Raw genomic sequence first — 27,750 nt, forward strand, 5'->3', positions numbered from 1 at the left:
GGGATGAAATCACTACCTTCGAGTCATGAGTCATCCCGAGTCATTGTACATTTTGACTCGAATCAAGTCAAGTCAATCGATTTTCGAAAGTGACTGTAGTCGTCACTCGTTTTTTTGAGATGACTCGATTCGAGTCAAGTCACAATTCAAGTCAAATCTAATAAAACTGATACACTAATAGTATACGTGAGTAACTGTATAGCTCCGTGCTGCAGTATGTTATTATCAGCCAAAACAGAGGATCGAATACGGAGCCTCGAGAAGTTGAAACAAATACACTATCCATCTACACATCCGTGAGAATATAAACGCATAAATCCTTTTCGATCGATTTAAATCATCAAATGGGGTTGGTAAAGGTGGGCACTGAACAATGTAAGCACTGAGCCGCCTAAGAAACTGAGATACGTTGCTATAAAATTGATCTGGTTACTTAAATGTGATAACTCCGTTTGCGGTCAATTTATTTGCGATGCAATAATGAAGGATCAGTGAAAAGTACCATCAGTGAATGACTGGTTGCTCGCACAGGTAACTCCAGCGTATCGCGAACAATTCCAACATACACAAGGTACAGTGATTTATTCGACACCGTTTACTTAATGACTTGAAATTGACTCGTAAATTTTGCTCCGAGTCACGAGTAAATCCATATTTCTGAAGCGCCGAGTCCAGTCAAGTTTCGCGGCAGTTTTATTCAAATAGATATATTTTTCCTGCTTCGTGCGATTTATTTTCACTCGATTTCTTACTCTTATTATTGGTATACCTCCTGGATAGGAAAAATACGCTCAATTTACAGATTTGTATCTAACTATATTCGCAAATATGAGAGAACGTGTCTTCCAACATGCAACGTGGAGTGCGCTCTCGCAGAAAAATCGTCATCGATCAAATCTTGACTCAAAATGATAATGCTGGCCGAAACCTTCGATATTGATATATCCAGGCGCCGAATAGTCCTGTCCTTGCAAACTGAGTCAATCGGTATATATAGGCGACCCGCAATATATGCAAGTACGGTAACAATATTATTGACCTAATTAATTAATTTGTCTTTGAAAAATTGTAGGGCTTGGCGCGGCTAGGACATTAATGCGCATGCGTTTACGTGACAATCGATTTTGCTACGTAGTAAAATCGGTGTTATTTTCACCATTCCTAATCCGGCTCACTCCTATCGGACGACTAAGTGGCCCTCGGAAAGGGTCCGTAAATTTCATGCTGCCTTTTGATCGAAAAGGTTGGCCACCCCCTGGTCTTATCACTTCGTTTGCGGTCAATTCATTTGTGGCATATCGGCGTCGGCTCTGTAAAACCAGGCTATATGCAGTCGTTGAATGACTGGTTTCCCAAACATGTCATATCACCGTATCGACAACAGGGTATAGCGACTTAGTCGACACCGATTACTTGATGACTTGATCTTGACTCAGAAATTTCGCTTCCAGTCACGAGTCAATCCATATTTGTGAAACTCTGTGTCAAGTCAAGTGAAGTCATTTTCGCAAAGTGACTCGAGTCAAGGCAAGTTATCTGAAAATGTCGAATCGAGTCGTCCCAATATTGGTGAATCGTGAAGACCCAGTTCAGATTCATTTTCTGCAAAATAACTGGCCATAAGTGCATTATTTGTAATTTGACTCTCTATTTTAGGAATTTTACATCGAAATCTCGCCATCGGATGCTGCGATTAGTCAGATCACAAAAGCAAATGGAGATGAAGCTTTAGTTATGTTTACTGGATTAAACTCCAATACTACATACTCAGTTAATATCGCTGCCGAGGCTAACCAGAGTAATTTTGTGGTAATCAACGGGTCTACAACTTGTTCCACAAGAGGTAAACATTTCGAATGATCTCATAGTGAATGCTGCAATATGCAAAATTGATTAATTCTATAAAACGTAGTGATATGAACGTGAACTATTTATGTTACTGGTCCGACTCGTGATGTGAATTTTTTTCACGCGCATGTAGCCTACTTTTTCTATGCCTTATGAAGAATATTGTGTAAAAGGATAGAGTACCTGAGACCAATGTTCCCTCTAAGCTGCGCACGTGCGCAAATGCGCAGTGCTGACACGGTCTCTGCGCAGAGAAAATCTAAGTTGCGCGCAAAAAATCTGAAGTGAGGACCTTTTTATCAGTCGTTACGAACTGTTGTCCAAGGGTCTGCGCAGCAAGTTGCTGAGTGTGCGCAGACTCGTCAAAAATTAGAGGGAACATTGCCTGAGACCATATGTGACATGGAATTCTTTACTTGTATACTGTACTGTACTTGTATACTGAAGTTATGTACCTCCAAGAAGCTCTTCGAATTCTTTATATCTAGCACAGCGCTGGCAACCGAGTATGATTTATTGATTATAGTTATCACTAAGCTTCGATGACTATAAACTCATTATGCGGAATATGAGGAAAGAGGTGATTCGTTATGGAGTCATGGAGATTGTTATTTGGAATTATTCACAAATTGTTACATCATATATTGTGACTTCATGATGTAGGAGCGGTTTGCTGTAGGTTTGCCATACTTCTGGAATTTCGTGGACATATCCGGAATTTCCCGGACATGTCCAGAATTCAGGGTTGTAACCAAGTCACAAGGCTCCAAGTCACAAGTCAATCTCATTTTTATATTTTTGACTCGAGTCAAGTCGAGTCATTTTCAATTCCCACCGAGTCAAGTCCGAGTCCAAGTCAGCGAACAGAGGATCGAGTCCGAGTCATGGTATTATGACTCGAGTCCGAGTCCAAGTCATTGTGTTGACTGCTCAGTTTCCAGTTAAAGTCTTCCTAAACCCACTTTTTAACTCTGTTCGGTGATATTGAATGGTTCGCATTTATAATATATCAATTTTCCTCACTTTTTGCAGTTTCTGGTCGCATTTTCAAGCACCAGTACCAACAAACGAAATCCCAATAGTGTGTTGGCTTCGAAATTACAATGAAATGTCGGTCTTGGCCGTCTGAATCTCGAGTCAATGACTTGCTTCGAGTCATGCGCAATGACTCGAGTCCAAGTCGAGTCAATACACAGATTGACTCGAGTCGAGTCGAGTCATTTCCGTATTTTGAGAAAATGACTCGAGTCGAGTCGAGTCATCCGAAAATCGTGACTCGAGTCTGACTCGAGTCGAGTCATGACTCGAGTCATTACAACCCTGCCAGAATTTCACTGAAAAACTGCGTCCGGGAGAAAATTCTAAAACATGCCTAAATGTCCGGGATTTTGAAGGCTTGAAGTAGGCTCAAAATTGTTTCGTAAATGAACATAAACAATATTATTTTCAAGCAGATTTACGCTATTCGAAAATTTTTCTTCGCTCTAGGCGCGAGTTAATGCAACGTATTTTGATATTAGTATGGACACCAGGCACCGCCGTCGCAAAAAATGCAATCAAAAATAGAAATAACCATCATTTACTGAAACAAGTCTAATTGTAATCGCAATTATTAGCGAACGGTATATTCCTGGAATTAGTTAAGGCCGATTAAATGCTTCAGTCACAGCCAGTGAGTTCAAATCTTGGGGTCGTTTGCCTTTATCTGCTTCCCATACCTTCCTAGATACTCAAAACCCACCTATTATTATGTTTTAAGCTGTTTTAAGGGTTTATATAGTGCAACTTTTTTCAACTTTTCTCCAATTTTCATACCAATTGTTACTGCAAATCTTATCGAATATTGCGCCAAAGTGTGAAGGAGTGATTTAAGAACATACTATAAACTATTCCTAGTATGGTTCTGTTAACTTTGATTTGCATAACAAAGAGCTATATAGTGGGTTATAGCTGTATCTCACTATGTTATCTATGACACAGCGGCTTCCAAGCAAGAAGTTCAGCTACTCCTGCCAAGAACGACCGTGTCCGAACAATATGTAAATAGAACGTTCTATTAATTCTGCCGTTTAAATTTGAGAAATTTGAGTTTCCCATTTCACGAATGCCCAGGCGAAACCGCCAAAAATCACATCTTCACTGGGTCACCTTATTCAGGCTATGACATAGTTAAAGTTGCCGATGGTGAGTTTTCTGCAACGCCTTAGGTCAAGTTTGCAGACCTAAGGGGTTTGGGGTGTGTTATTTGACTTGTTTTGGAGGTAGGGGGTTATCGCTATGCTGTTTGGCTTCTTGGGGAATATTATTCACGCATTGTGTAATTTTCTTGCTGTGTACTGGGAAAATATATATATTTTGGCGGTCTCGCCAGAATGTATGTGAAATGGCAAAGTAACAAATTCGACAGCTCTGCAGGAACAAGGTTACACAACAGAACCTTTTGTGTATCGCATACCCTACTAATTCAACAAAATCATAAATGCAACTTTTGACTGCAACTTTTGTCAAAATTAAGTGCAACTTTCTCGCGATCTCAGTGCAACAAAAACTTGCCCTAGTAATCAGCTTTGAGCTGGGCCACGGAACAAGTTTGAAATGAGGTCGCTACCATAAAAGGTTGTAAATCCCCGGATGCGCATTTTATAGTAGCCTAATATACGGCTTCAATATAATGACCATCAGCAACAAGTCGCTGTCATTGACATCTGATTCCGAGAAGCAATAAATGAACACTGAGCTCAGAGTTTTGTGGAAGAATGGACCAAAACGTAGCCTACTTATTCAAAGAAGTGAAATCCCCATTCAGAAACCCGTATATGTAGGCTAGATGGAGAACATAATTGTTACACAAAATATATTTAAAATATCTGTGGTCGCACTACATTTTCGCTAATGACTTAACAGCTCCTCGGCCTCCGGAAAAAAAATCAAATCGCGGTATAATAATAATAATGAACCAAATTTCCCCGTCTGCGTTTACAGGTAAATCTCGTGTATTCCTCGCAACCCATACGCACGACTATCGTCAGATTACGACCAAAACAAAGCCACCATAGCAATATGCAACTCTATATCGTCGTTAAAGTCACTGTTTTAGCAAATTACACTACTGTATTCAATCGGCCAATCATCGTCAGTTGGCCAATTCAATTGTTTGCAAATAATGATGTCGATAGAATAGAACCCTATAGTCCACTTGGCTGTATAATTGAGTATTGAAGTTTTAACAACACAGACACAGGCATGGATTTGGAGGTAACATTTTGGAATAATGTGACTGGTCCGGCCCGCGAGCGATTTGACGGTCTGAATCCAGCCCGCGACGCAACTTGAGTTTGTCACCCCTGCCATAGGCAATCATTGGTAAGATTGCCCCTGCCCACGACGACGGACTTACCACGACCACGACTTCAAAAAATCAAAATCAACCCTACCTGAACTAATAACCCCTTCGGTAAAAAAACAGAGTCTACTCGCGTACCACCTGGAAGACCTTCGTGTACCACTGGTGGTACGCGTACCACAGGTTGGGAACCACTGCTTTAAACGGTTTCAATTACTTTCCAAATCGTATAAAATTGGACTGCCTTCTATTGTTTCCTCGCGATCATTACATTTTTGATACACTCAACTACTCGCGAATCTTCAACCTTATGTTCTTATCGATTTCAATTTTCCCCACGATCGGACTGAGTCATAAATCACTTAATTTGCAGTGATTCCCGGTGAAAGGACACTAGGCCTGACATTCTTGATGGACGGAAGCGACTCTGTTGAAACGCGCGAATACACGGAATTCATCGAATGGATGCTGACTGTTATCGACGCGTTCAAGCCGCAAGAAAGGGAAAGTGATATACTCATCGACATGGTCCAGTATTCTTCCACGTTCCGAACGGAGCTGTCTGGACTTCACGTAACTAGTTCGTCCAGCGAGATTCGACGCCAATCGCTGGCCGCCGTGAGCGGGCAATTACGATCCGGGACGAGGCCGTACAGCGCACTTAGATTTGTTGTCGACAACGTCACAACGAGCAGTGATGGACCATTCAGATCCTTGGTCAAGATTACCTACGCAAACTCGATCGATCAAACCAGCTATGAACCGTACAGAGTCTTGGTCACGATTACCAACGCAAACTCGATAGAGCCTAGGGATCTCAGCATTGTTAACAAGACAAGAGCAAGTTTTCCGCGCATGGTTCTGTTCCAAAATAGAGACGCCGAGGATGCCAAGCAAGAAGTTATCGACGACTTAACTTACAATAGCGACGCTGCGTTTGTCGGTAACACGACTTCGCTTTCAAACATAGCGCAAGCAATCTTGACTCAAATTCAGCAAGGTGAGGGATTTTATATTTGGATCGTTTCCGTACAAAACAAAGATGCTAATTGTACAATGCTCAATAATCTTTGCGCATGTGCGAGAAGTAAAAAATCGATTTTTACACGTACTCACAGGCATATTCCACGCAAATGATGCGACTTCCATTTTCAATTGATTTTATCATGAATTGCCAATAGATCTCGACATAGTGATTGATTGGAAGCGTCTAACGCAATGGTTCTTTAACTGGAGTCCAAACAATTAAATTCCCGGGCGTTGGCTGAGCAGAGGTGGTCAGTAACGAAGAACTTTAATTTTTTGTAGTACTCGCGTAGTTTCACACTACTTGGGTACTTACTCAAGTAGATCTAATTTCCCGCTACTTCTACTTCTACTTCTACCTCGTATTATTCTGTGATCTACTCGCTTACTTTTCGAAATTTTCACTTTGTCAAGAGGAAGTAGTTTAATCCTCCAATTAGAAAGAAAGCCTGAGCAATTTCGGAACTGTTTTCGTGGAGTATCAACATTTAAATTTAATAAAATTTGAGTAAAGCCCAAAATTTCCGTCGCACTTCGCGCACAGTAGACTAATATGATGTCACGAACGTGTCGGTGAATATAATTTAGGTAGCGGGTTGTGTGTTTCCATTAACACCGCATTGTCGCCCATATGAAATATCTCATCACAATAAATATGACCCATAATAGCGTTTGAAACTACCGTTTCGCAATCTAGCATTCACTTATCATATCGTAATCTAGCAGCCCACGGCGTGTCCTAATCTAGAAAAGTGGACTCTGACTTTTTTTTAGCGGTACACCTATTTTAGCAGACTACTGTTGAAACTTTGTGGACGAAAGACATGAAATATATTTTCCGCTTTTAGAAGTATTTATATTTCTTTTTCAATTCCCAGTATCATACTTTGAGTTCTGATTAGTTTTAGTTCTTTTGTCTGGAGAACACGCATGTTGAAGTATAAAATCATGTGTAGTAATGCCTCTATTTTCCGAAAACATAGCAACACTATATGGCATTTTTACGATCAGGCATATTTTTTATTAACGTTTACTAATCGCGCAAAGAGTTAACACCGTATCCGACACAACTTTTCCAAACTGCGGGCCTGGGGGAGAGCACCATACCATGATATTTCCTAAACAGGGGTGTTCGAATAAACGGAGGATTAGTATCGCAGTCCTATGTCAATGCTATTATTTTCATCCCATGATGCGGACGAATGCTGTCGAAAATTGATACCTCCTGGGATGCATGAATGTGAATCAAGCTCTGTACCTTTTGCATAGCTCAATTTCCAGCTTTTGACAGTTCGTGCGAACTACTTTATTTCTAGAGTAGATGTAAAGTCAGTCAATTCTACTTCTACTTCAAGTAGTTTTAGGCTGCTTATAAAATGACTACTTTTACTTTTACTTGAGTAGTTTTTTGCTTCGCTACTTCGACATCTACTTGAGTAGCTTTTGTGACTACTTTGACTACCTCTGTAGCTGAGTCAGTCTCAAGGGTTCGGATGAGGCCAAGAACCATACACCGACTCACAAGATTCATGATGACAAGGACGCCTTGATCTATTGAAATGACGCTTCTCCACACATACATGTTAATTCATTTGCAATTCAGCAGTTGGGATCGAAACACTTGCACAATTAAGCTTTGTATTTCAGAACTGGTCTCTAAGAGGAAGCAGCAGAAGTTTAATTGATATGCATTAACTATCTGCAATAATCTCTTTCTTTGTGATAGTTGTTAATGCACATGGTTGTGCGATGTGGTAGAATTTGTTTCTGTGACTTGGCTAAAATTTAGGGTTTCCTGAAGGCTTCCAAGTCTGCCTGCATACAATCGTCAGATTGTTTATGCCTAATGTGCCACCGCAATTCTTATTGATATATCAAGAAGAATATATGCTTCACTTTATGGGTGAATTATTACTCCGCATTTTTCCTCAAACAGACCGTGTGATATTCAATGCAACATGCGAATTGTCGAGCAGTAGCGATACCTCTGTAACTGTGAGTTACTCCTACAGAATATATCCCGTCACCAGAGACGTCTCATACTATCTTCAAGTGAGTTTAATTCCTTTCCGAAACACTGGTATATATGCGATTGTGAAGTCCGCCAATCAGAATCCAGGTGAAGATTTGCGCAGTTTAGTGTCGGCTAAAATCTTGAAATATTTCCCCATATACAATATGAGTGTGTTACCTCAAAATGGGTGTGTTTTGGGAAGGAACTTTATTTTGCCCTTTATTTTAATGATTTAAACTAAAGCAAAATTAGAATTGATCTGAAATACTAAATGGAAACACCGAATTCCATCTATTTTACATGTATACCGTGCCTCGTTATTTTACTTGGTAAAACTTTACTCCAGGATTTGATTGTGTGGATAACGCCAAATGAAACAGCAGACGGCAGATTTGTTAGAAATCTTGACCAACTAACGTCTACATTTATTGGACTATCGCCAAGCACTGAATACAATATATCTGTTACCGGAACAAAGGTGGCTAATCGTTACTTTGCGTTGGAGCCAACCTCGGTAACTTGTGCTACCAAGGGTGAGTGTTGAAATTTTCCGGATTCTTCCTCGGTGAACACATGTTTTGATGTGATTGGCGATTGATTAGCAGTATAGCCGGCAAATATAGGGCGGATTGGTATCAGAATTAGTTAGTTTTATATCCTTTTTTTGTTGGTACCTAATAAATCATTCCTACTTTTACTGCATTTTAAATCAAGGTTGGAGGAATTAGGCTTTTTTCATATTCTTCAGAATCTAACTACCCAGATTGTACGGCTATGGAGGTCCACGTAAGCACTCAAAAATGCAGGGGGTCGTGTGAGAAAATATAAGACTCACTGTTTAATCTGTGCCATAGAATTCTTAAAAGATCTAGCTAAAGGGTGTATTGTAGCCTATATATTGATTTATTCACGGATTTGACAAGATTCCACACGACATATATTCAAGTCGTTGTTTTATTAATTCTTCAAGATCGGGAGTGCACTGAAATTCCGATCAACCTCGTGTTTCTCATCGACGGAAGCGACTCGGTTACCGAAAATCAATTCAACGAAACGAAAGAATACATTCTGGAAATCGTGGATGCTTTTAATCCGTCTACCCTCGAAAATAAACCACGGGTCGACGTGTTCCAATATTCTACCTATGCGCGTACTGAACTGTCCAACGCAGTCATACAAAATTCTGCGGATGATATACGTGTAGATGTCGAAAGTATTACGACAATTCAAGAGCGGAGTAGACCATACACAGGACTTCGATATGTTAACGGTCGGGTAACCAACGAGATGGCGTTCAAAATATTCGTCTTGATGAGCGACGGAAAGGGAAGAGAGCCCGCCGACCAATCGGTGATCGACACCGCTCGGACGAAATTTGACCTCATGATTGCAGTCGCCATTGGCCAGGATGCAGACGTCGGTCAGCTGCAAGCGTTCTCCGATGTCGGGAACCCGGTGGCCAGCAAAGGCTTTTGGTTTTCACCAACCGCGGTCGAGCGGATCAGGAACGCCAGTTGCGAAGAAGGTCGTTGTCAATTTGTTGATATGAAAATGTAATTTCATGAATGAATTAAAGACTATTGGGATGATTTTACTCATCGAAGTCGGAGTTACACAGATCTTTTGAAAAATATATTAAGTAAATTGGTGAGATCTCTAGAATACTATTGTTTTGTTTTTACCGTAATTTAACACAGCAAAACAGCGCGGTTTTGCTGTTTATAAGCTGTTTCTATCGACACTCTCCAATATTCCTTTTTTTTGGCAGATAACATCCAGTTTGTCGTGGAAACGGTGGCTACAAAAGATACCGTGAATGTGACGTTTTACCCAATTCCCATCGGTGTCGGCATGAACTCTTTTCTTGTCGATGTAAGTTATTCGCGTAGACGGGCGCCTGTGTCGGGTGTCGTATATACGATTTTGAAATTTGCAATTCACGACATGCAAAGTTAATGAATCGTGTGATAACTTACGGTTACTCAATCAGTGAGCAAGGAATTGTAATGCGCAGATAAGCCCGGTCGAGGACAGTTTTGGTAGTCTCTTGGCACATTGCCTAAGCTCAGGACATGGAGATGATAACGCTTTTGGAAATGATAACCCTTTTCACTAGCGATTACACGTGTCGTGCACGAAAATCTTCGTCCTTCCCTTCGTTGAGAAGCCCTGTAACTCAGTGTAAATGCTGAATTCAGGATTACACCGTCGGGATTTCATCGAATGGTATGGTGGTGGATTCCGTTGTGGTAGATTCCAATATGAGTGACGTTTCATTCTCGGGGTTGACGATGGGTACCGATTACACCGTAACTGTGACTGGAACCAGAATCTCCGGAGCCGATGTCTTCATTGACGAAGCCACCGTGACTACTACCACCAAACGTAAGCTGCGTTTTCATACAGTCAGATTCGTCGTATCCGTATATTTGGACTAACAGTATTTTACTTTTCCGGCTATGAATTCAAATGTAATATGAGAAGTAAATAACTTCATGTATTGTCAGCATAATTATGCCGCACGGAATGTCTTAAATGCCTTTTCGGGAAAGAGGGCAACAGAGAGCGTTGTTCTACATCAACGTACGATTATGAACAAACAATACTAAGTGTAGGCCTAATTAGCTACTTAGTGCAAGCAGGCGGCATGTATGTTTAAGAAAATCGCGATGTTCAGGGTGAAATAATCATCATTTCAAATACTCAATCAGTGAACACAATTTAGGTCAGGAAATATCTTGTTTCGATGAAAATGGCGGTTTCATGGACACTGATCAGCATTTGTTTCTAACAGCGTGCTACCAACCCATTGTACGCTGCGAGTCCACCACAGAAGACACAATATATGTTAGCTATGAAGTATTGCCTGATGGATTGGACTCTTCCGACGCTGATGTGAGTTGTTCAATGTTCATGTTAAAACATCCCTTTTCTCTTTGCATCATGTGCAGTTAATGGTCTGTACGGCCTGCTTGCCAATTTCAGCCGTTGCTTTGATGCTTGAATATGTATTAGTATCTTTATGTCCAAATCCTGTGTCCTGTCGCATATCCCTTCAAAGTTACCGGCATTCTGTTTGTTAATCCAAATGTTGGTGACAGACTTTGCAATTTGGAAATATATCCGTTTCAATTCAAACTATGTGGTAATGCCCTCTTCAAATTGGACTGAAATTATAGTATACCAGTGTTGCCACTCTAGGTTCCTGGAAAAACACAAGATTATCTTGTGAAAAAACACTAGATTAGCGAAAAAAACACCAGATTAGTAAATTGCAAGAAAAATTTGCCATTGCCAAGTAATCATGATGACCAAGGTACAAATCCATAGATAAGAACTGTTCCACACATGAATTCGATACATGATATACTGCATGATTATTCAACGAAAATTAATGAACAAATAGAACGGAGTAAGAAAAAATCAGATATTGTCGCTTTCGAATTGCATAGCATCATAAAAATTATCTTTCGATTGTACACCATCCGTCAAACATAAGTATCTTTTGTGTGGCATCTTGCTCACTACATCTTCAACCAGACAATGGGGAGGTGTCCATTAGAGTTGTTCGGAAATAACTTTTTTTATCAAATTTCACTCGCTTAGTGACAAAAAAACGCTATACACCAAATTTGGGTCAATTCCGACCAGTAAAATCCGTTCAATCTAAAATTGAAATTTCGATCGTTTTTCACAATAATAGAATTTAGCCTACGATGGCAAATTTCGACAATTCGCTATGACCAAACATCGTGTTCCAGGCATTACTGAAGGGAAAGTGATGCTTATTTCGCAGTTTTACATGAAATGGCTAATTGATGGAAAAATAATTTGATACTGATTTGCTGGAAATGAGTCAGTGACATTGAAATGGCCTCCTGAAAACGATGGTGATATTATTAGCAAAGATAATTCTTTCAACACCCAAATAGGGGACCATAAAAAGAAAATAAATTGCCAGGCAGGTAAAATACAGTGAAATATCCTATATATAGGGTATAGGCGGTATCTTTTGTCGCGCCAATGTGAATTTCACGTAATCAGAGCAAATAAGCTTGTAGATGTTGTCTTCATCTGATACTATCACGGCATGATAGTTCGATGAACAAAGTCATATCTATCACAAATATGGATGGTGTAAAAGCTCACCAGATAGGCTATTAATCTCACCAGGACGCAAACATCCCGGGGGTGTTCAAGCCCAAGCCTAACTTATTCTGTCTAGCCGTATCGATTTACAATACAGAGCAGTAACATTCAGGTTTACATGGGTTCATGAACAGCGCACCCGGTTACGTAATAATTGCTTGTTACTGCAACACCACATAGAATTGTTGATGATAAATACACCAAATCACCGTATTAGCGATACATTTAGTGTAATATTTATAGTAGTCTAATGTTAGAATTAATATTCATTGTTCGCACAATTGCAGAAAAACACTAGATTAGCAAAATTGTGCGAAAACAAACACTAGGACGACCGAAAAAACACTAGATCTAGTGTCAAAACACTAGGAATGTCACCACTGTATTATACCAATCCACGAACTAACTTACCCATTGACTACTTTTGTTCTGGAATTATCATCATCTAGTCTTCACAGTGCACACTCCTTATAAATATCGGGCATCCCTAAAAGACGGAAAAGCGGAAAAGCGGAAACAGCGGAAACAACGGAAAACGAACCCTAAAACGCGGAAACAACGGAAACAGCGGAAACAATAAAAAATGCTGATTCCTAAAAGACGGAAAGACGGAAAGAGCGGAAAGAGCGGAAAACTTAACCATCGATTAAATAGCGGACTTTCATACTGACATAATCAGCTCGCTGCGGAATCTAAATCAGCGGAAAAACGGAGTGTAGCCGAAGCAGCGGAAACAGCGGAAAATTTAACCATACCAGTTTGAGGCGAATATGACGGAAAATTTGACCATCGATTACATAGCGGGCTTTGATACTGACATAATCAGCTCGCTGCGGAATCTAAATCAGCGGAAAAACGGAGTGTAGCCGAAGCAGCGGAAACAGCGGAAAATTTATCCATACCAGTTTGAGGCGAATATGACTTTGATACCGACATAATTTGCTGGCTGCGGAATCTAAATCAGCGGAAAACGGAGTGTAGCCGAAGCAGCGGAAACAGCGGAAAAGTTAACCATACCAGTTTGAGGCGAATATGACGGAAAATTTGACCATCGATTACATAGCGGGCTTTGATACTGACATAATCAGCTCGCTGCGGAATCTAAATCAGCGGAAAAACGGAGTGTAGCCGAAACAGCGGAGAATTTAACCATACCAGTTTGAGGCGAATATGACGGAAAATTTGACCATCGATTACATAGCGGACTTTGATACTAACATAATCTGCTGGCTACGGAATCTAAATCAGCGGAAAAATGGAGTGCAGCCGAAGCAGCGGAAACAGCGGAAAATTTAACCTTACCAGTTTGAGGCGAATATGACTTTGATACTGACATAATCTGCTGGCTACGGAATCCAAATAAGCGCAAAACGGAGCGTAGCCGAAGCAGCGGAAAATTTAACCATATCAGTTTGAGGCGAATATGACGGAAAATTTGACCATCGATTACATAGCGGGCTTTTATACTGACATAATCCGCTCGCTGCGGAATCCAAATCAGCGGAAAACGGAGTGTAGCCGAAGTAGCGGAAACAGCGGAAAAGTTAACCATACCAGTTTGAGGCGAATATGACTTTGATACCGATATAATTTGCTGGCTGCGGAATCTAAATTAGCGGAAGACGGAGAGTAGCCGAAGCAGCGGAAACAGCGGACAAGTTAACCATACCAGTTTGAGGCGAATATGACTTTGATACCGACATAATTTGCTGGCTGCGGAATCTAAATCAGCGGAAAACGGAGTGTAGCCGAAGCAGCAGAAACAGCGGAAAAGTTAACCATACCAGTTTGAGGCGAATATGACTTTGATACTGACATAATTTGCTGGCTGCGGAATCTAAATTAGCGGAAGACGGAGCGTAGCCGAAGCAGCGGAAAATTTAACCATACCAGTTTGAGGCGAACTTGACTACTCCTTATTTGCTAACACATGACACTTCATCAACGAAAACGACAAATGAAACGATGATAATATTTACAGTCATGGCAAAACACATAGTAAAAGGTCAAATACAAAAGTTCACGATTCAAGTTTTGCAGCTAAGCAGTCGTTCCTGTAACAAATGAAGTATGTCATCTCAGCAACATTTTCATCGGCGAGACAAGACTTGTGAAACCATTTGCGACATTCGACACACATTATCTGCTGATCGTCGTGTTTACTACCTTGACATATGCTGCTGTCACAATTACCCCATCTCGATTTATCCGTGACAGCAATGGCAGATGAGGAATCAGCTAGTTCTTTGTATGGCATATCATTGTCCGATTTCCGCTGTTTCCGCTGCTTCGGCTGCACTCCGTTTTTCCGCTGATTTAGATTCCGTAGCCAGCAGATTATGTTAGTATCAAAGCCCGCTATGTAATCGATGGTCATATTTCCGTAATATTCGCCTCAAAATGGTATGGTTAAATTTTCCGCTGTTTCCGCTGCTTCGGCTGCACTCCGTTTTTCCGCTGATTTAGATTCCGTAGCCAGCAGATTATGTTAGTATCAAAGCCCGCTATGTAATCGATGGTCAAATTTTCCGTCATATTCGCCTCAAACTGGTATGGTTAACTTTTCCGCTGTTTCCGCTGCTTCGGCTACACTCCGTTTTCCGCTGATTTAGATTCCGCAGCCAGCAAATTATGTCGGTATCAAAGTCATATTCGCCTCAAACTGGTATGGATAAATTTTCCGCTGTTTCCGCTGCTTCGGCTACACTCCGTTTTTCCGCTGATTTAGATTCCGCAGCGAGCTGATTATGTCAGTATCAAAGCCCGCTATGTAATCGATGGTCAAATTTTCCGTCATATTCGCCTCAAACTGGTATGGTTAAATTTTCCGCTGTTTCCGCTGCTTCGGCTACACTCCGTTTTTCCGCTGATTTAGATTCCGCAGCGAGCTGATTATGTCAGTATCAAAGCCCGCTATGTAATCGATGGTCATATTTCCGTAATATTCGCCTCAAAATGGTATGGTTAAATTTTCCGCTGTTTCCGCTGCTTCGGCTGCACTCCGTTTTTCCGCTGATTTAGATTCCGTAGCCAGCAGATTATGATAGTATCAAAGCCCGCTATGTAATCGATGGTCAAATTTTCCGTCATATTCGCCTCAAACTGGTATGGTTAACTTTTCCGCTGTTTCCGCTGCTTCGGCTACACTCCGTTTTCCGCTGATTTAGATTCCGCAGCCAGCAAATTATGTCGGTATCAAAGTCATATTCGCCTCAAACTGGTATGGATAAATTTTCCGCTGTTTCCGCTGCTTCGGCTACACTCCATTTTTCCGCTTATTTGGATTCCGTAGCCAGCAGATTATGTCAGTATCAAAGTCATATTCGCCTCCAAACTGGTATGGTTAACTTTTCCGCTGTTTCCGCTGCTCAGGCTACACTCCGTTTTCCGCTGATTTGGATTCCGCAGCGAGCAGATTATGTCAGTATCAAAGTCCGCTATTTAATCGATGGTTAAGTTTTCCGCTATTTCCGTCTTTCCGTCTTTTAGGAATCGGCATTTTTTATTGTTTCCGCTGTTTCCGTTGTTTCCGCGTTTTAGGGTTCGTTTTCCGCTCTTTCCGCTGTTTCCGCTGTTTCCGCTTTTCCGTCTTTTAGGGATGCCCATATCGATAAATATCTGCATATTGTCCTCGCAACTAGGGCCACATTCTCGTCATCACACCGACAGGAACAGCTGAGAACACAGTGCGAAAAACGTTTAATGAAAGTACAGCAACATTTTCCGGATTGTCGCCATACACCGAGTACTTGGTGAACGTATCCATTGATAAATCGTCCGATGCAAACGTTGACGTAGAAACTGGATCAGTTTCTTGTACTACGAAAGGTAAGCCTTTAATATTCCCCATGCCGAATCTGGCGCTCGTTCCTAGTTGTGATGATTATTTATTGATTAATCTAAATCTAAAAATCGATGCAAAACTGTAAAGTATCATTCGTAAGGTGTGCATCGTCATGATGAGCGCAAATCACAATTGCTGACATCGTTATTAAATTGAAGTCGGGTATGTAATTGTAAATTGATCGCTTGATGGGTAACCAATTGTTCCCATGTTTTTCTCACATCACAGGTATCGAAAAATTGATTGATTAAACTAAAAAGCCTATTTTCGCGACAGAACTTGGCACACAACTTTTCTAGGAGGTCACATTGTAGCCTACCCGCCTTCCGCTGGGGTGACATTATAGAATGTAAACGTGGATTGACAACGACCGAATTTGCAGCTTCGTTCCGCTTCGCTGAAGCTTCACTCAGACTTTATGGCAGCTACTGTAGGATTTCTGGCAATTCAAAAGTCGTCTTCCAGAGCGCATAATTTACTGAATCTGGTCTTGCTCGAAAGCTACTGTCACACGGACTCTGAAAATGTCAATGAAAATGTGATCAGGCACTGTACCGCTAAGAATTCGCCCTCCAAGTATGAAATACCGGCATTGTCCGAACAATCGATGAGCCGCAATGGGTCATTGTTTTGCGGTCATCCGATTGTTCTGAACAATGCATATTTTAGAAGTGGAGGGTGATTTTTCATCTAAGTACGGAGCCTGACCATATTTTGATTGATATTTTCGGTGTTTCGTTTACATTCTATAAGTGACATGCTCTTGATTAAATGTGCTCAATATCATGAAAGGCAAATTGAATTCGTCGCCGAATTGTATCCTAGTGTGTCGAAGGATTAACTTTTATTAATTTGAAAAATTCAATCACCAATTTTGAATTTTCTTTCAGAAATTCCGACTCGTTGCAATCTAACATCCGGCATGCATATGTGCGTATAAACTGTCCCACTGACATTTATTTGTTTTCGCAGTCCGTATTCGTCCCGAGGTGACATGCACTTCAATGACCGGCGACAGTGTTGAAGTGACCTACAGTATCCCCAACGCGGCTGACGCGTCAAGTATAATCACGGTGAGTGTTTTTTTGGGTTGCCTGATCAATAAATGGGTAACCAAGGCGCTAGGGCCTGGTTGTCCAGATTATCAATCTCGAACTAAAAGCGGTATAGAGTCATTAGGGACGGCAAATGAAATAGTCAGTCGTTTCGACTTTTGACTCCGCTGTTATTGTCTTGTGGTCGGATTGACTTGTGCTGGTAACACAGCAACCTTTACATGATTGGGTTAATGTCGTCAATGTGTAGGCTTCGTCAGAGGTGGTCACTCTGGTCAGAACTGAGGTAAGTTTTCTCTACTTGATATGGTTGAGTTTTTAGGCATGGCAAGGCCTAGAATGCTTAATGTTGTAGGCCTAATTGGTAGAAAATCACTAGCAAGTACTCTTGAGTAGAAATTTACGATGTTTTTTTCTACATGAGTACCAACGATGACTACTTTGATCTCCACTGGGCTTGGTATAAATTCGCCGTTGTGCAATTTAACTCGAATGATTTGTAACCAGGGTTACACGGTTAGTCGCGGGAGTGAAACTGTTAATCGAGAGTACGGACAGAATACAGCTGCATTTGGCAACTTGTCACAATGTATGGACTATAACATCACAGTCGACGTTGACATTGACCCTAACGTTCGGGACTTAGTCATTCTCCAGGGTGGATCAATTGTTTGCAGGACGGGAGAACAACGTAAGTTAGAAATTATTGTCCTGTGTAATTTCGAAATTTACCTATACTGATCGGTGCAGTAATACAATGGGTTGTGTCCTGGTGAGTAGAAGTATAGCTAACCAAAGTATTATAGGTTTAGCTGGCTGACTGCTTAACCTGGAATCCTGTAATGTATCCTGGTGAGATCTTCTTAAGACGCAGATATACGCAAGACATACGAATATATTTCAGACGTTGTTACAAGTAGGTTTAGCAAATGAATCTCATCCCGAGTCAACTAAACATGCGCTTATATAGACTCGTGATCATTGCAATCGGAAGTCTTATTCGTTTCCTAATATGGCGTGGAAAACACAATGTTGGATATTATCATATCGTCCCGCAAGCAGGTGTATCACATCTGTCTCATAGCTATATCAGCGGTATAAATTGCAACACTCTGCTGGAGTTTGACAGCGGTTGCCTCTGATCGAATGAAAGCCAGATCGAATGAGATATGCTTGCGGTTAGTAGGTTCATGTAGGTTTGGAGGTTGTCAGTACGAGATATACACATTTCATGGTTGGGGGATCTCCTATAGGATCAAGTCACTACCTCGAGTCACGAGTCATCTCGAGTCATCGCAGATTTTGGCTTGACTCGAGTCAAGCCAAGTCAATCGATTTTCGAAGATGAATCGAGTCAAGTCAAGTCACTCGATTTCTGGAGGTGACTCGAGTCAAGTCGAGTCACGAGTCAAGTCACAATTCAAGTCAAATTGAATTCGCGAAGTATGCTGAGTTATGATTCAAAGTCATAACATTTTGCCAGCTGCGTGAAGGACGGACTAATTGGCCATTTATCTTAAATCAAATAGCGAATATAAAGTTGAACATACATGCAAAAATGCGTTGTTTCGGCGCAAACGCACACGTAGAACTGCGAGGAAAATACGTTAGTAAATGTATAGTTACATACTACAGTCTGTTATTATCAGCCAAAATGAGGATCGAATACGAAGCCTCGCGAAATTTGAACAAATTGATACGGTACACACAACCCATCTGCACATCCGTGAGAATATCAACGCATTAACTATATGTTCATTCGATATAAATCATACAAAAAGGTTGGCAAAAGTGAGATATGTTGCTATTAATCTACTACTACTACGGCAACGTAAACCGTGAATATTACGTTTGCGGACAATTTATTCGTGGTGTAACAATGGCGGTTCCGTGGAAGGTACAAGAAGTGAATGACTGGTTGCTTTCACAAGTGTCACTGGCGTTTCTCGAATAATCAGAACATGCACAATTACACATCATACAGTGATTTAGTCGACACGATTTACGTATTGATGACTTGAAATTGACTCGTAAATTTTCCTCCGAGTCACTAGTCAATACACATTTCTGAAGCGCCGAGTCAAGACAAGTCAAGTCATTATTGCAAAGTGACTCGAGTCAAGTCAAGTCATACGAATAGTTGACTCGAGTCATCCCAACAATGATACTGATGTAATAATTTAGGATTACGCCTTGATCTGGTGCAGTTTGACAAAATTCTGATTCCTGATTCGGTGGAACCCAATTCTTCAATATAGTATAGAAGCCTTGGTCATCCGATTACACACTAAATGATTTGCATTTTACTTATAACAACATGTTCTATTCAAAGTTCAACTTGAATTTCTTTTGCAGCCTCTTCTCCCAACATCGGGATATCCTTGGATAACTCCGACAAGATCAATATTACCATAACACCTCTGGCTTGTGTCACTGGCTATTTTATCATTTACGGTCGGGTACGAAACCTTCTTTGGGCATTGAAGCCAAGAACATGTTCTAATCTTCATTTTCACGCAGACTGATTGTAGCGGAACATACCCTACGGTGGACACGATTACGGGAACCAGCTATACTATACCCGATCGCGATGCTACTAGCAATTACAGGTGTGTTGATAGCAGTGGCGGCTCGTGACAATATCGGGTGGTGGGGCAAGGGCTGCAAGCGACTTGTTATTAAGATGACGTCACAATGGTGTTTTCCAACGTAACCAAGTAACTTAATGAGGGTACGGTAACATGAATTTCCCGGCAATAGTGATTTTAACGTATGTGCCACGAGAGGTCCGCCGGTGAGCTGTGACTTGAAGTGTGGTAACTGCGTGATCGGCGTACGGAACAATGATTCAACACGGTTCGTGTCCGCACTAGACCTGGCTAATTATCTGCAGAAATGGAAATGACCAGAGATGCCACTGGGATATTTCGGAAAAACCTAGATGTGGAGTCGAAATAAACCCAGAAAAACCCAGATCCTATATTTCACTCAAAAGACACGAGATAGCTGTGAAAGTGGAGCCTGATAGTCGTCGAATACACTCATACCGTCATTGAAGCCTTTGATATTGAATTTACAAAAGTTCATAATGCACATTTTGCTTGGTTAACACTGCGATTCGCAAATAAAACATGTTGTGTTCCTCTCGACTCGTCGCAATGAAACGATTGGGGCGCAGCGTGAATACTTAATAGTCTACAGGTACTAATTATATCATCGCGCTGCGGAAGTTCAATTCAATGCCATTCATTCCCTATTTCTAAGGATGATTTCAAATATTTACAGCGACCTGAAAAGATTGAAAGTAGCTTTCGATTGATTAATCCTACGACAATCACTTTTATTTGGAATAATCACAGACCAATGTATAGTGGAAATAAATAACTGCCAAATGATGAAATTTAGGGTTAGGGTCAGGGACTTAGGGTTAGGCTTCGAATGTGCTGATAACCAATGCCCCTGATTAACTTGCTAGGGGTGTCCAACTAACTAACTAACTCTCTCTCTCTCTCTCTCTCTGAGTGCCCCTGTTGGAACTATGAATATACTCAGATGACAATAGGATTATATTAGTCGGATCATCACCTGGTCTGTTCGTGTGCTTGTGCATACCATACAGTTGCATGATATTTATCGATACATGCCGAATTGTTCACCAAGTTCACCAAGTGCCGAGTTCGCTACTGGCAATCGTCCTATATGAACATGAACATGACTTTCTGCGAACTGGAAGTTACCATTCAATGAAGCTCCATCGTATCAAGCCAAAGCCTCTCATTTTAGTAGTGAAATAGATTCTTAACACTCTGTCGTTACAATAACAGCAAAATCCATCGACAATGTCGAACTGAAGTGCGTGCATTTTACGATATTGCAACCGTACTAATCTAATAATTAATTTTCGAGCGTAAAACTGACCTGGCGAACTGGATGTTGAAAAAACCCAGATTTGAAGGATAAAAACCCAGAAACCCAGGTGATGCTAAAAAAAAACAGATCTGGGTGGAAAAACCCAGGAGTGGCATCTCTGGAAATGACTATAACTCGAGAGATAGCGTAAGCCTAATTGGAAAGGTCAACGAGTTTGGACAGATACGCAATTGTTATCTCATAGAGGGGGCCTGTCATATTGCATCCAAAACATCATTCTGAAGAACTAAGAATAGCAGCCTCGCAAATTCGGTCTCGGTACAGCGTAGGAGATTTTGGCCTTGAAACTGGAGACTGTAACACGACACACACGGCTCTATTACTGTCTTTAGGTCTGTTGCGAAATGGCCTTTGGAAAATATATTACCGACTAAATACGTGGATGAAAGCCTTAAACTTAAACTAACACTGTTACATGACATCATCGAGAAGTGGCCTCATGGCCCTTTTCGGTATGGTACACTGTCAAAATTAATGCGAACAGACCAACACCGAATTTTGCGTAAGATTAACTGAGGAATAGGCTGATCAAGTGATCACTGATCAGCTGTTAGCCGCCATTGAAAACGAAATAGCTATCGCGCTTGACAGGGGGTTGTAAGCAAATGGCTTGAAGGCCACAATTTCACGGTGAAATTGACATTGGAGAATATAATATCAAATTAAATATTTGAATGCAAACTGAGAATGATATCATCATCTCAGTTAACGTTACCGCAGATACACCGGCTTTTGCGTGAAATCCGCAATGCGTTGTAGGCTAAAGTGTCAGATCGGAGCACATCTCTACCATACTCGACCTTGATATTACTGCCCTAATCATTGAGTGTCAACCTTAAGAATTGGCACAGCGTTCGATACTAAAATCAAGACATACCGTGCAAAAGCTTATGACGGATCTAGGTAAGGAGCATCGTTAAAATCAATGGGGACCAATACCGGCTTTGCGTATAATCTGTTAGCGATAAATGACGAGTCAGCTCTCACTCGAATTAGGAAACGAAATTACCACTAACACAGTTTAGTGACAAACTTAAGACTTGGTACAGCGTTCGATACTAACATTAAGACTTACCGTGCCAAATGTCATAACCGATCTCAGTATTTAACATCGTCAAAATCAATGGATACCAATACCGGCTTTTCAGTAAAATCTGTTTGCAATACAAGACGGATCAGCACACACTCAACTTCGGAAACGGAATTACTACCCTAAACGTTAAGTAGAAACCCTGAAACTTGGGGCAGTGTTAAATACCACCATCACGACATGACATACCAAGTTTCAATAGTTATCACGGTGTGAAACACCATCAAAATCGACCTATACCAGCAAAGGTCGACTAAACGCATGTGACGGTAACCCAGTTCAGCTATAGATACGATTGTTACATCACACCTTAGGGGCACAGAGCTATTGTGCCCCGGTTGCTCGGTAATTTTATGAACAGGAGAGAGTAAATCACCGTTTCTTTATTGTGCGTGGCTTTGAGAGAATAGACAGTGAAAGCTTGTTATGAGCGCTACCGGGGCATGCCCCGGCTAGGCATTCGCAAAGCGAAAACACAGAAGAGAATTCGATTTTCGCAGAGACTTCACTATTATGGGCATTTGCAAGCGAAAAGACAAGAAGAATACGATTTTCGCTGTGATTTCGGTATATATAGATTGATGTGCGTCTATAAATGGTAATAAATTGTTATTGAACAGAATTTTAGGTGGGGCAATGCCCCAGTTGCCCTATAGGACGAGCCGCCACTGGTTGATAGCCTGTTTTTCCTAGAACGTCATGAAGTAGGCCTAATAGCGATTAGCTTCTAGTGTGAAATATGTTTGAGGAAAAATTGCCCCACAACTGTAGCTATGCTGATGCGATTTATTGCATCGAAACTCGCGCAGTTGTGACTGACGGGAGAAGGAATCGGATCGATGTTTAATCGTTTTGCTATCATCATTTACCATCTTGTATTGCAGTAACCTAATATGTTTGATACAATCATATGGCTCATTCAAACCCCGCAAAATTACGCTCATTCTGTTACTTCTGCTAGCTGAAGACTATTGCTTCCACGCTACGGCAACGGGATAAGAGGTTGTACACATATTCATAGTGAAACTATCTATAAGTTCTCCATCCGTCAACAGTGGCACACGGTAGCTATTTGACTTTTACAGCATCACGGTGTACGGAAACTATCCAGTGTCTGGCCTGACGGTGGGGACAACCGAAAGTGTATCTGCATTTACTTCGACTAACTGTACGACGCCACAGCCAACTACAGGTAAACTAGGGTTACCACATACAACAGTGGTTCCCAACGGGGGAGGAATTCCCCCCTTGAGGGGAATTTTGCAATTTTTAGGGAATAATTCCACTTTAGAATTGTAACGCATTTCCCAAATTGTTCATTTCCGAACTGTCATGTAGTCAACCAGTTATATTCGAACGTATGCTCCTTATGCCTGTTTTTTGTTTGCTGAAAGTATGTTCAAATGCTCTTTTCACATAATCATCCCCCCTTTTTAAAACTAGTTCAGATTTTCTGCAATTTTGTAGGCCAGCGACGGCCTTTCAATCAAATGTATCCTAAGCGATCAAATGTTGTGCCGAATCTATCACAACAAGGCCTCTAGTGAAAATATATATTTTATATTTTCAAGTCAACATTTCCAGACAGTGACAAAGTATTCCAACGTAATCGATTCAAGTCAAAGACATCACTAGCCTTGCTTTATTTTTAGTGAACAGCAACCTAATCGAAAAAAGACACGTTAAGCTCGGTGCAATGTTGTCGAAACGTAATGGATGTCCTAAATTTCAATCAGCTCCAGCAGGGAGTCTGATCACGTGTACGTTATGTATCAATGCTGTAACCAAGTCCCGAGGCTCCGAGTCACAAATTAATCTCACTTTCATAATTTTGACTAGAGTCAATTCGAATAACTTTCATTTCACCATTGAGTCAAGTCCGAGTCCAAGTCACACTCAAGTCAACACTGTTTGGTGATATTGAATGATTTGGATTTGTGATATAGGCCTACTAATTTTCCTCACTTTGAGCGGTTTATTATCGCATTGTCAAGTACTAAGATCACTAGACGAAATTCCGATAGGGTGTTCACGTTACTGTTCATCGATATTACAATGAAACGTCAGTCTTGGCCGTCTTATAGTCTCGAGTCATATGGGTTGGTTCGACTCATGCACAAGGACTCGAGTCCAAGTCGAGTCAATACCCAGATATTCTCGAGTCGAGTCGAGTCGAGACGTTTCCGCATTTAGAGGAAATGACTCGAGTCAAGTCGAGTCATCAGAAAATGGTGACTCGAGTCAGACTCGAGTCTGGTCAACCCTGTCATATGTGTAAGTACCAATATTATTGGCCAAATGCATACGCAAGCTTGAGAAAAAAATCGCGAGACCAGTAAACTTATGCATACTGATTTTTCACGGCAGTTGTTTTAGCGATTGGTAAGCCGAAAACACAAATGGAAGTGTGGAGGTCTGTCGAGTCAAGCCTTCCAGAATCTGTTTGATTGGGACCAAGACCATTGTTTTTGGAGGTCTGCAAAGTGTTATTACAGCACTGCTAGAAACAAACACTCGGTACAGGCCGTCTTAATCTCTCAGTCAACAGGTGTTTGCGGGGTAAAAATGATCTTTTTTATTCATCGGGCAGATTTAATCTGTAAGGGGGGAATTTAGGCTTAAATTTTGGCCAAGGTAGGCACGAGAGGAAAAAAGTTGGGAACCACTGACCTACAATATTTCCACCTTTTTCAAAAAATCAAAAATGTAATCTGAGGACGGCCAAACGTCCTAATCTATAGCTTTGATAGTCAGGCGATCGTATAGAGCATGGCTCTTCAACCGGGTGTATCGTACACCCCAGGGTGTACCATAATATTTATTGGGTGTACCACTCGGATGGGGTGTACCGGGGTGTACCAGATCCGCATTATAATGAACCGATGACAAAATATCACGATAAATACGTCAGTTTAGACTTCACATCAGGTTCACCGGACGTGCAATATCGTATAATGTTCATTGTTCATATCAACGATATGCAGCTTGTAGATTACAATCCTTTTGTGATTTCATAAGTGATTTCATCCTTTTTTCGATTTGGACCATTATTATTCGGCCGTCTCACATATTTACATTAGCGTGTGTTGGCCGCAATCAATATGCAATTTGAATTTTCAAATTGGTTTCCAAATCTTTAAGAGATTCAGGTTGACTTCGAATATTCGTTTTTAATATTTAGTGTCCTTGCAATCTTAGCTCCATCGCACAAATGCGAACCGCTAAGAAAAATGATGCCTCCCATTAACGTTCCCTCTAAACTGCGCGCGTGTCCAAAGGCGCAGTGCTGACACGGTCACTGCGCACAGAAAATAAATCTAAGTTGCGCACAAAAAATCCGAAGAGATGACTTTTTTAGTCGTTGCGCACTGTTGCCCAAGGGACCGCGTAGGGGCAAATACTGCTATCGCTGAAGTCTGAAACCGAGGTACAAGTGCTGCCCGCAAAGGTAGATATTGCGCTCCGTGAAGAAACGAGAATTTGCTATCACGTGCGCCTCACGAGAAAGATTATTCTGGTCCCGTACGCGTGACCGATACTGATGTCATTTCAATAGCGCAATCTTGTCTGGGTAATGGCGAAAAAACATGGTTTGACAAAGTTATAAATAACAATGGGCTAGCTCGAAGGTAATCTTCGAGAAACTAACGAATAGTCTTTTCCGCGTGGCATGAGCATTGCTAAAGATTTACTGTGCAATTACATGCCGTGAATTTTCGAAGTCATCACTCCCATCAGGCGAATCTGATCATGTATGGTGAGAATGCAGAATATGTAAGTACAAGCACCAATATAGTTTATAACATCTATCCCTTTGCAAACGTTGATCGGGAAATGCTACAACTGTGCATTGAAGGGTGTTGAATTACATCAGCTTCTCGGCAGCACAAAATTTGATTTTATTCGATTCGTTTGAACGGGAATCATCCGCCGCTAAGGTCATACGCTGATATTGTTCTTGCTTCAGTCATCGTATTCGTATCATTACATCTGACTCTATGTCAGAGGTCTCAAACACGCGGCCGGGGGCGGCATGCGGCCCGGCAACATTTTGTGCGGCCCGCTACGACATTTTAGATTTTTATTAATTTGACAATATTTAGGTGTCACATATATCTTATTCAGGTTTTAAAGTGAGAATTCCCTCATAAATTGCTCCGAACGCCTGAAACTATTCATCAAACTTCACTATCACATCAATTGTAAACGCGACCATGCAGTGGAAGCCACAGTTAAAATTCGTGATGACAAAACCAGACCCTTAGATTATAAGCTAACGCCTTAACTGTCGAGGCCAGACCGGACAATGTATTCGCCGTCTGAGTGTTGCTACGTTGATATTGAGCAGAGTGTAAAACGGGTTTCGATACTTACTACCGATATTACCCCATGTGTTACATGTAGTACCCAACACTACAATCGCACAGATCTCGTTATTATGATGCAATAAAAATATGAAGCCAATATTGATCCCGTACGCCTGCTAGATTTTTTACATCAGACAATGATATCAATTTGATTGATCGGTTGAATAAGCATCATTAGTATTTACGGTCGGCACAACTTAGTAAATAAACAAAGAATCGGTTACCGTAAATACTATTTTATTCAAATCCAAATTTTTCGCCGGCAATAACTCCGCCCCCACTGGTTGGAATTGAACCAAATTTGGTGAGCTTCGTTTCTATAGACGGCCTAACACTTTCATGGGGTGTACAGAAATTTGCTGAGGTTCACTTGGGGGCGGCATATTCAACGAAAGCCAGCACGTGCTGCTAAGCCACTGATGACAGGGAGGTGTCGAAACGACTTGAAGTATGACCTTTGAAATCAGACACCCACCTGGGCATAGGCAACTGTATCACCAATTACCCCAACTTGTTCACGACACTACATGTGATCGCTTTATCAACTGTCAAAGTTGAACCGGTATTGTGCAAAACAGCCGTGTTTCTGTTTCATGATTTCGTAAACTATGTGAAACTGTTTTTTTTTCAGCGGCAGCCGTTGCAACTGCACAAGGTCAAGAGTTGTTACCCGTCACAATTGTTCTTCTTGCATCATTTTTCATTGATAACCTATGATATTCGAGTTTTAATGGTTTCAACTAGAAATAGAATCTGTTATAAGTATGTCTTTCTTAGTCTAAAAGCGATTCTGTAACTTTTTGTAATCATTGTGAACATATAGGCTACGGCTACAATATATGTAGCAGGTATTGCTAGAATGCTATCTCTGTCAATCTGTTTGTGACAGCACATATGACTTCTTATTTCATGTTGACATTGTGTGTTGTAAATCGCAGGTGATTCAAGCGTGTGATATATGTAGTCTTCACACCTAATACTTGGGACTGCAGAGTAATAGTTGCATTAAACCTGGGGTAGTAGTGTCTAATAATAGTTCAGCAGGTTGCATAATCTCCCCGCTGTGCCTATTCTGATACTACAT

At 41.1% G+C, this 27,750-nt stretch overlaps 1 protein-coding gene across 1 annotated transcript in view; it reads left to right on the forward strand.

Moving 5' to 3' along the window:
* Nucleotides 1–27,623, forward strand: part of LOC145453171 (uncharacterized) — a 31,100-nt gene extending 3,477 nt beyond the window's left edge. The window contains exons 3-17 of the mRNA XM_080331150.1: nucleotides 1,657–1,843; nucleotides 5,565–6,191; nucleotides 8,154–8,269; nucleotides 8,578–8,764; nucleotides 9,202–9,756; nucleotides 10,000–10,103; nucleotides 10,430–10,616; nucleotides 11,026–11,126; nucleotides 16,022–16,208; nucleotides 17,197–17,297; nucleotides 17,787–17,970; nucleotides 19,635–19,738; nucleotides 19,800–19,888; nucleotides 23,385–23,491; nucleotides 27,298–27,623. Of these exons, the coding sequence (XP_080187276.1) occupies nucleotides 1,735–1,843; nucleotides 5,565–6,191; nucleotides 8,154–8,269; nucleotides 8,578–8,764; nucleotides 9,202–9,756; nucleotides 10,000–10,103; nucleotides 10,430–10,616; nucleotides 11,026–11,126; nucleotides 16,022–16,208; nucleotides 17,197–17,297; nucleotides 17,787–17,970; nucleotides 19,635–19,738; nucleotides 19,800–19,888; nucleotides 23,385–23,491; nucleotides 27,298–27,383 (2,844 nt within the window). The 5' untranslated portion in view covers nucleotides 1,657–1,734 and the 3' untranslated portion in view covers nucleotides 27,384–27,623. The remainder of the gene's footprint in view (nucleotides 1–1,656; nucleotides 1,844–5,564; nucleotides 6,192–8,153; nucleotides 8,270–8,577; nucleotides 8,765–9,201; nucleotides 9,757–9,999; nucleotides 10,104–10,429; nucleotides 10,617–11,025; nucleotides 11,127–16,021; nucleotides 16,209–17,196; nucleotides 17,298–17,786; nucleotides 17,971–19,634; nucleotides 19,739–19,799; nucleotides 19,889–23,384; nucleotides 23,492–27,297) is intronic.
* Nucleotides 27,624–27,750: the final 127 nt, after the last annotated feature.

This window comes from Botryllus schlosseri, chromosome 13, assembly GCF_051294905.1.
Source record: "Botryllus schlosseri isolate E-star chromosome 13, Bs_hap1, whole genome shotgun sequence".
Classification (NCBI taxonomy): Eukaryota; Metazoa; Chordata; class Ascidiacea; order Stolidobranchia; family Styelidae; genus Botryllus; species Botryllus schlosseri.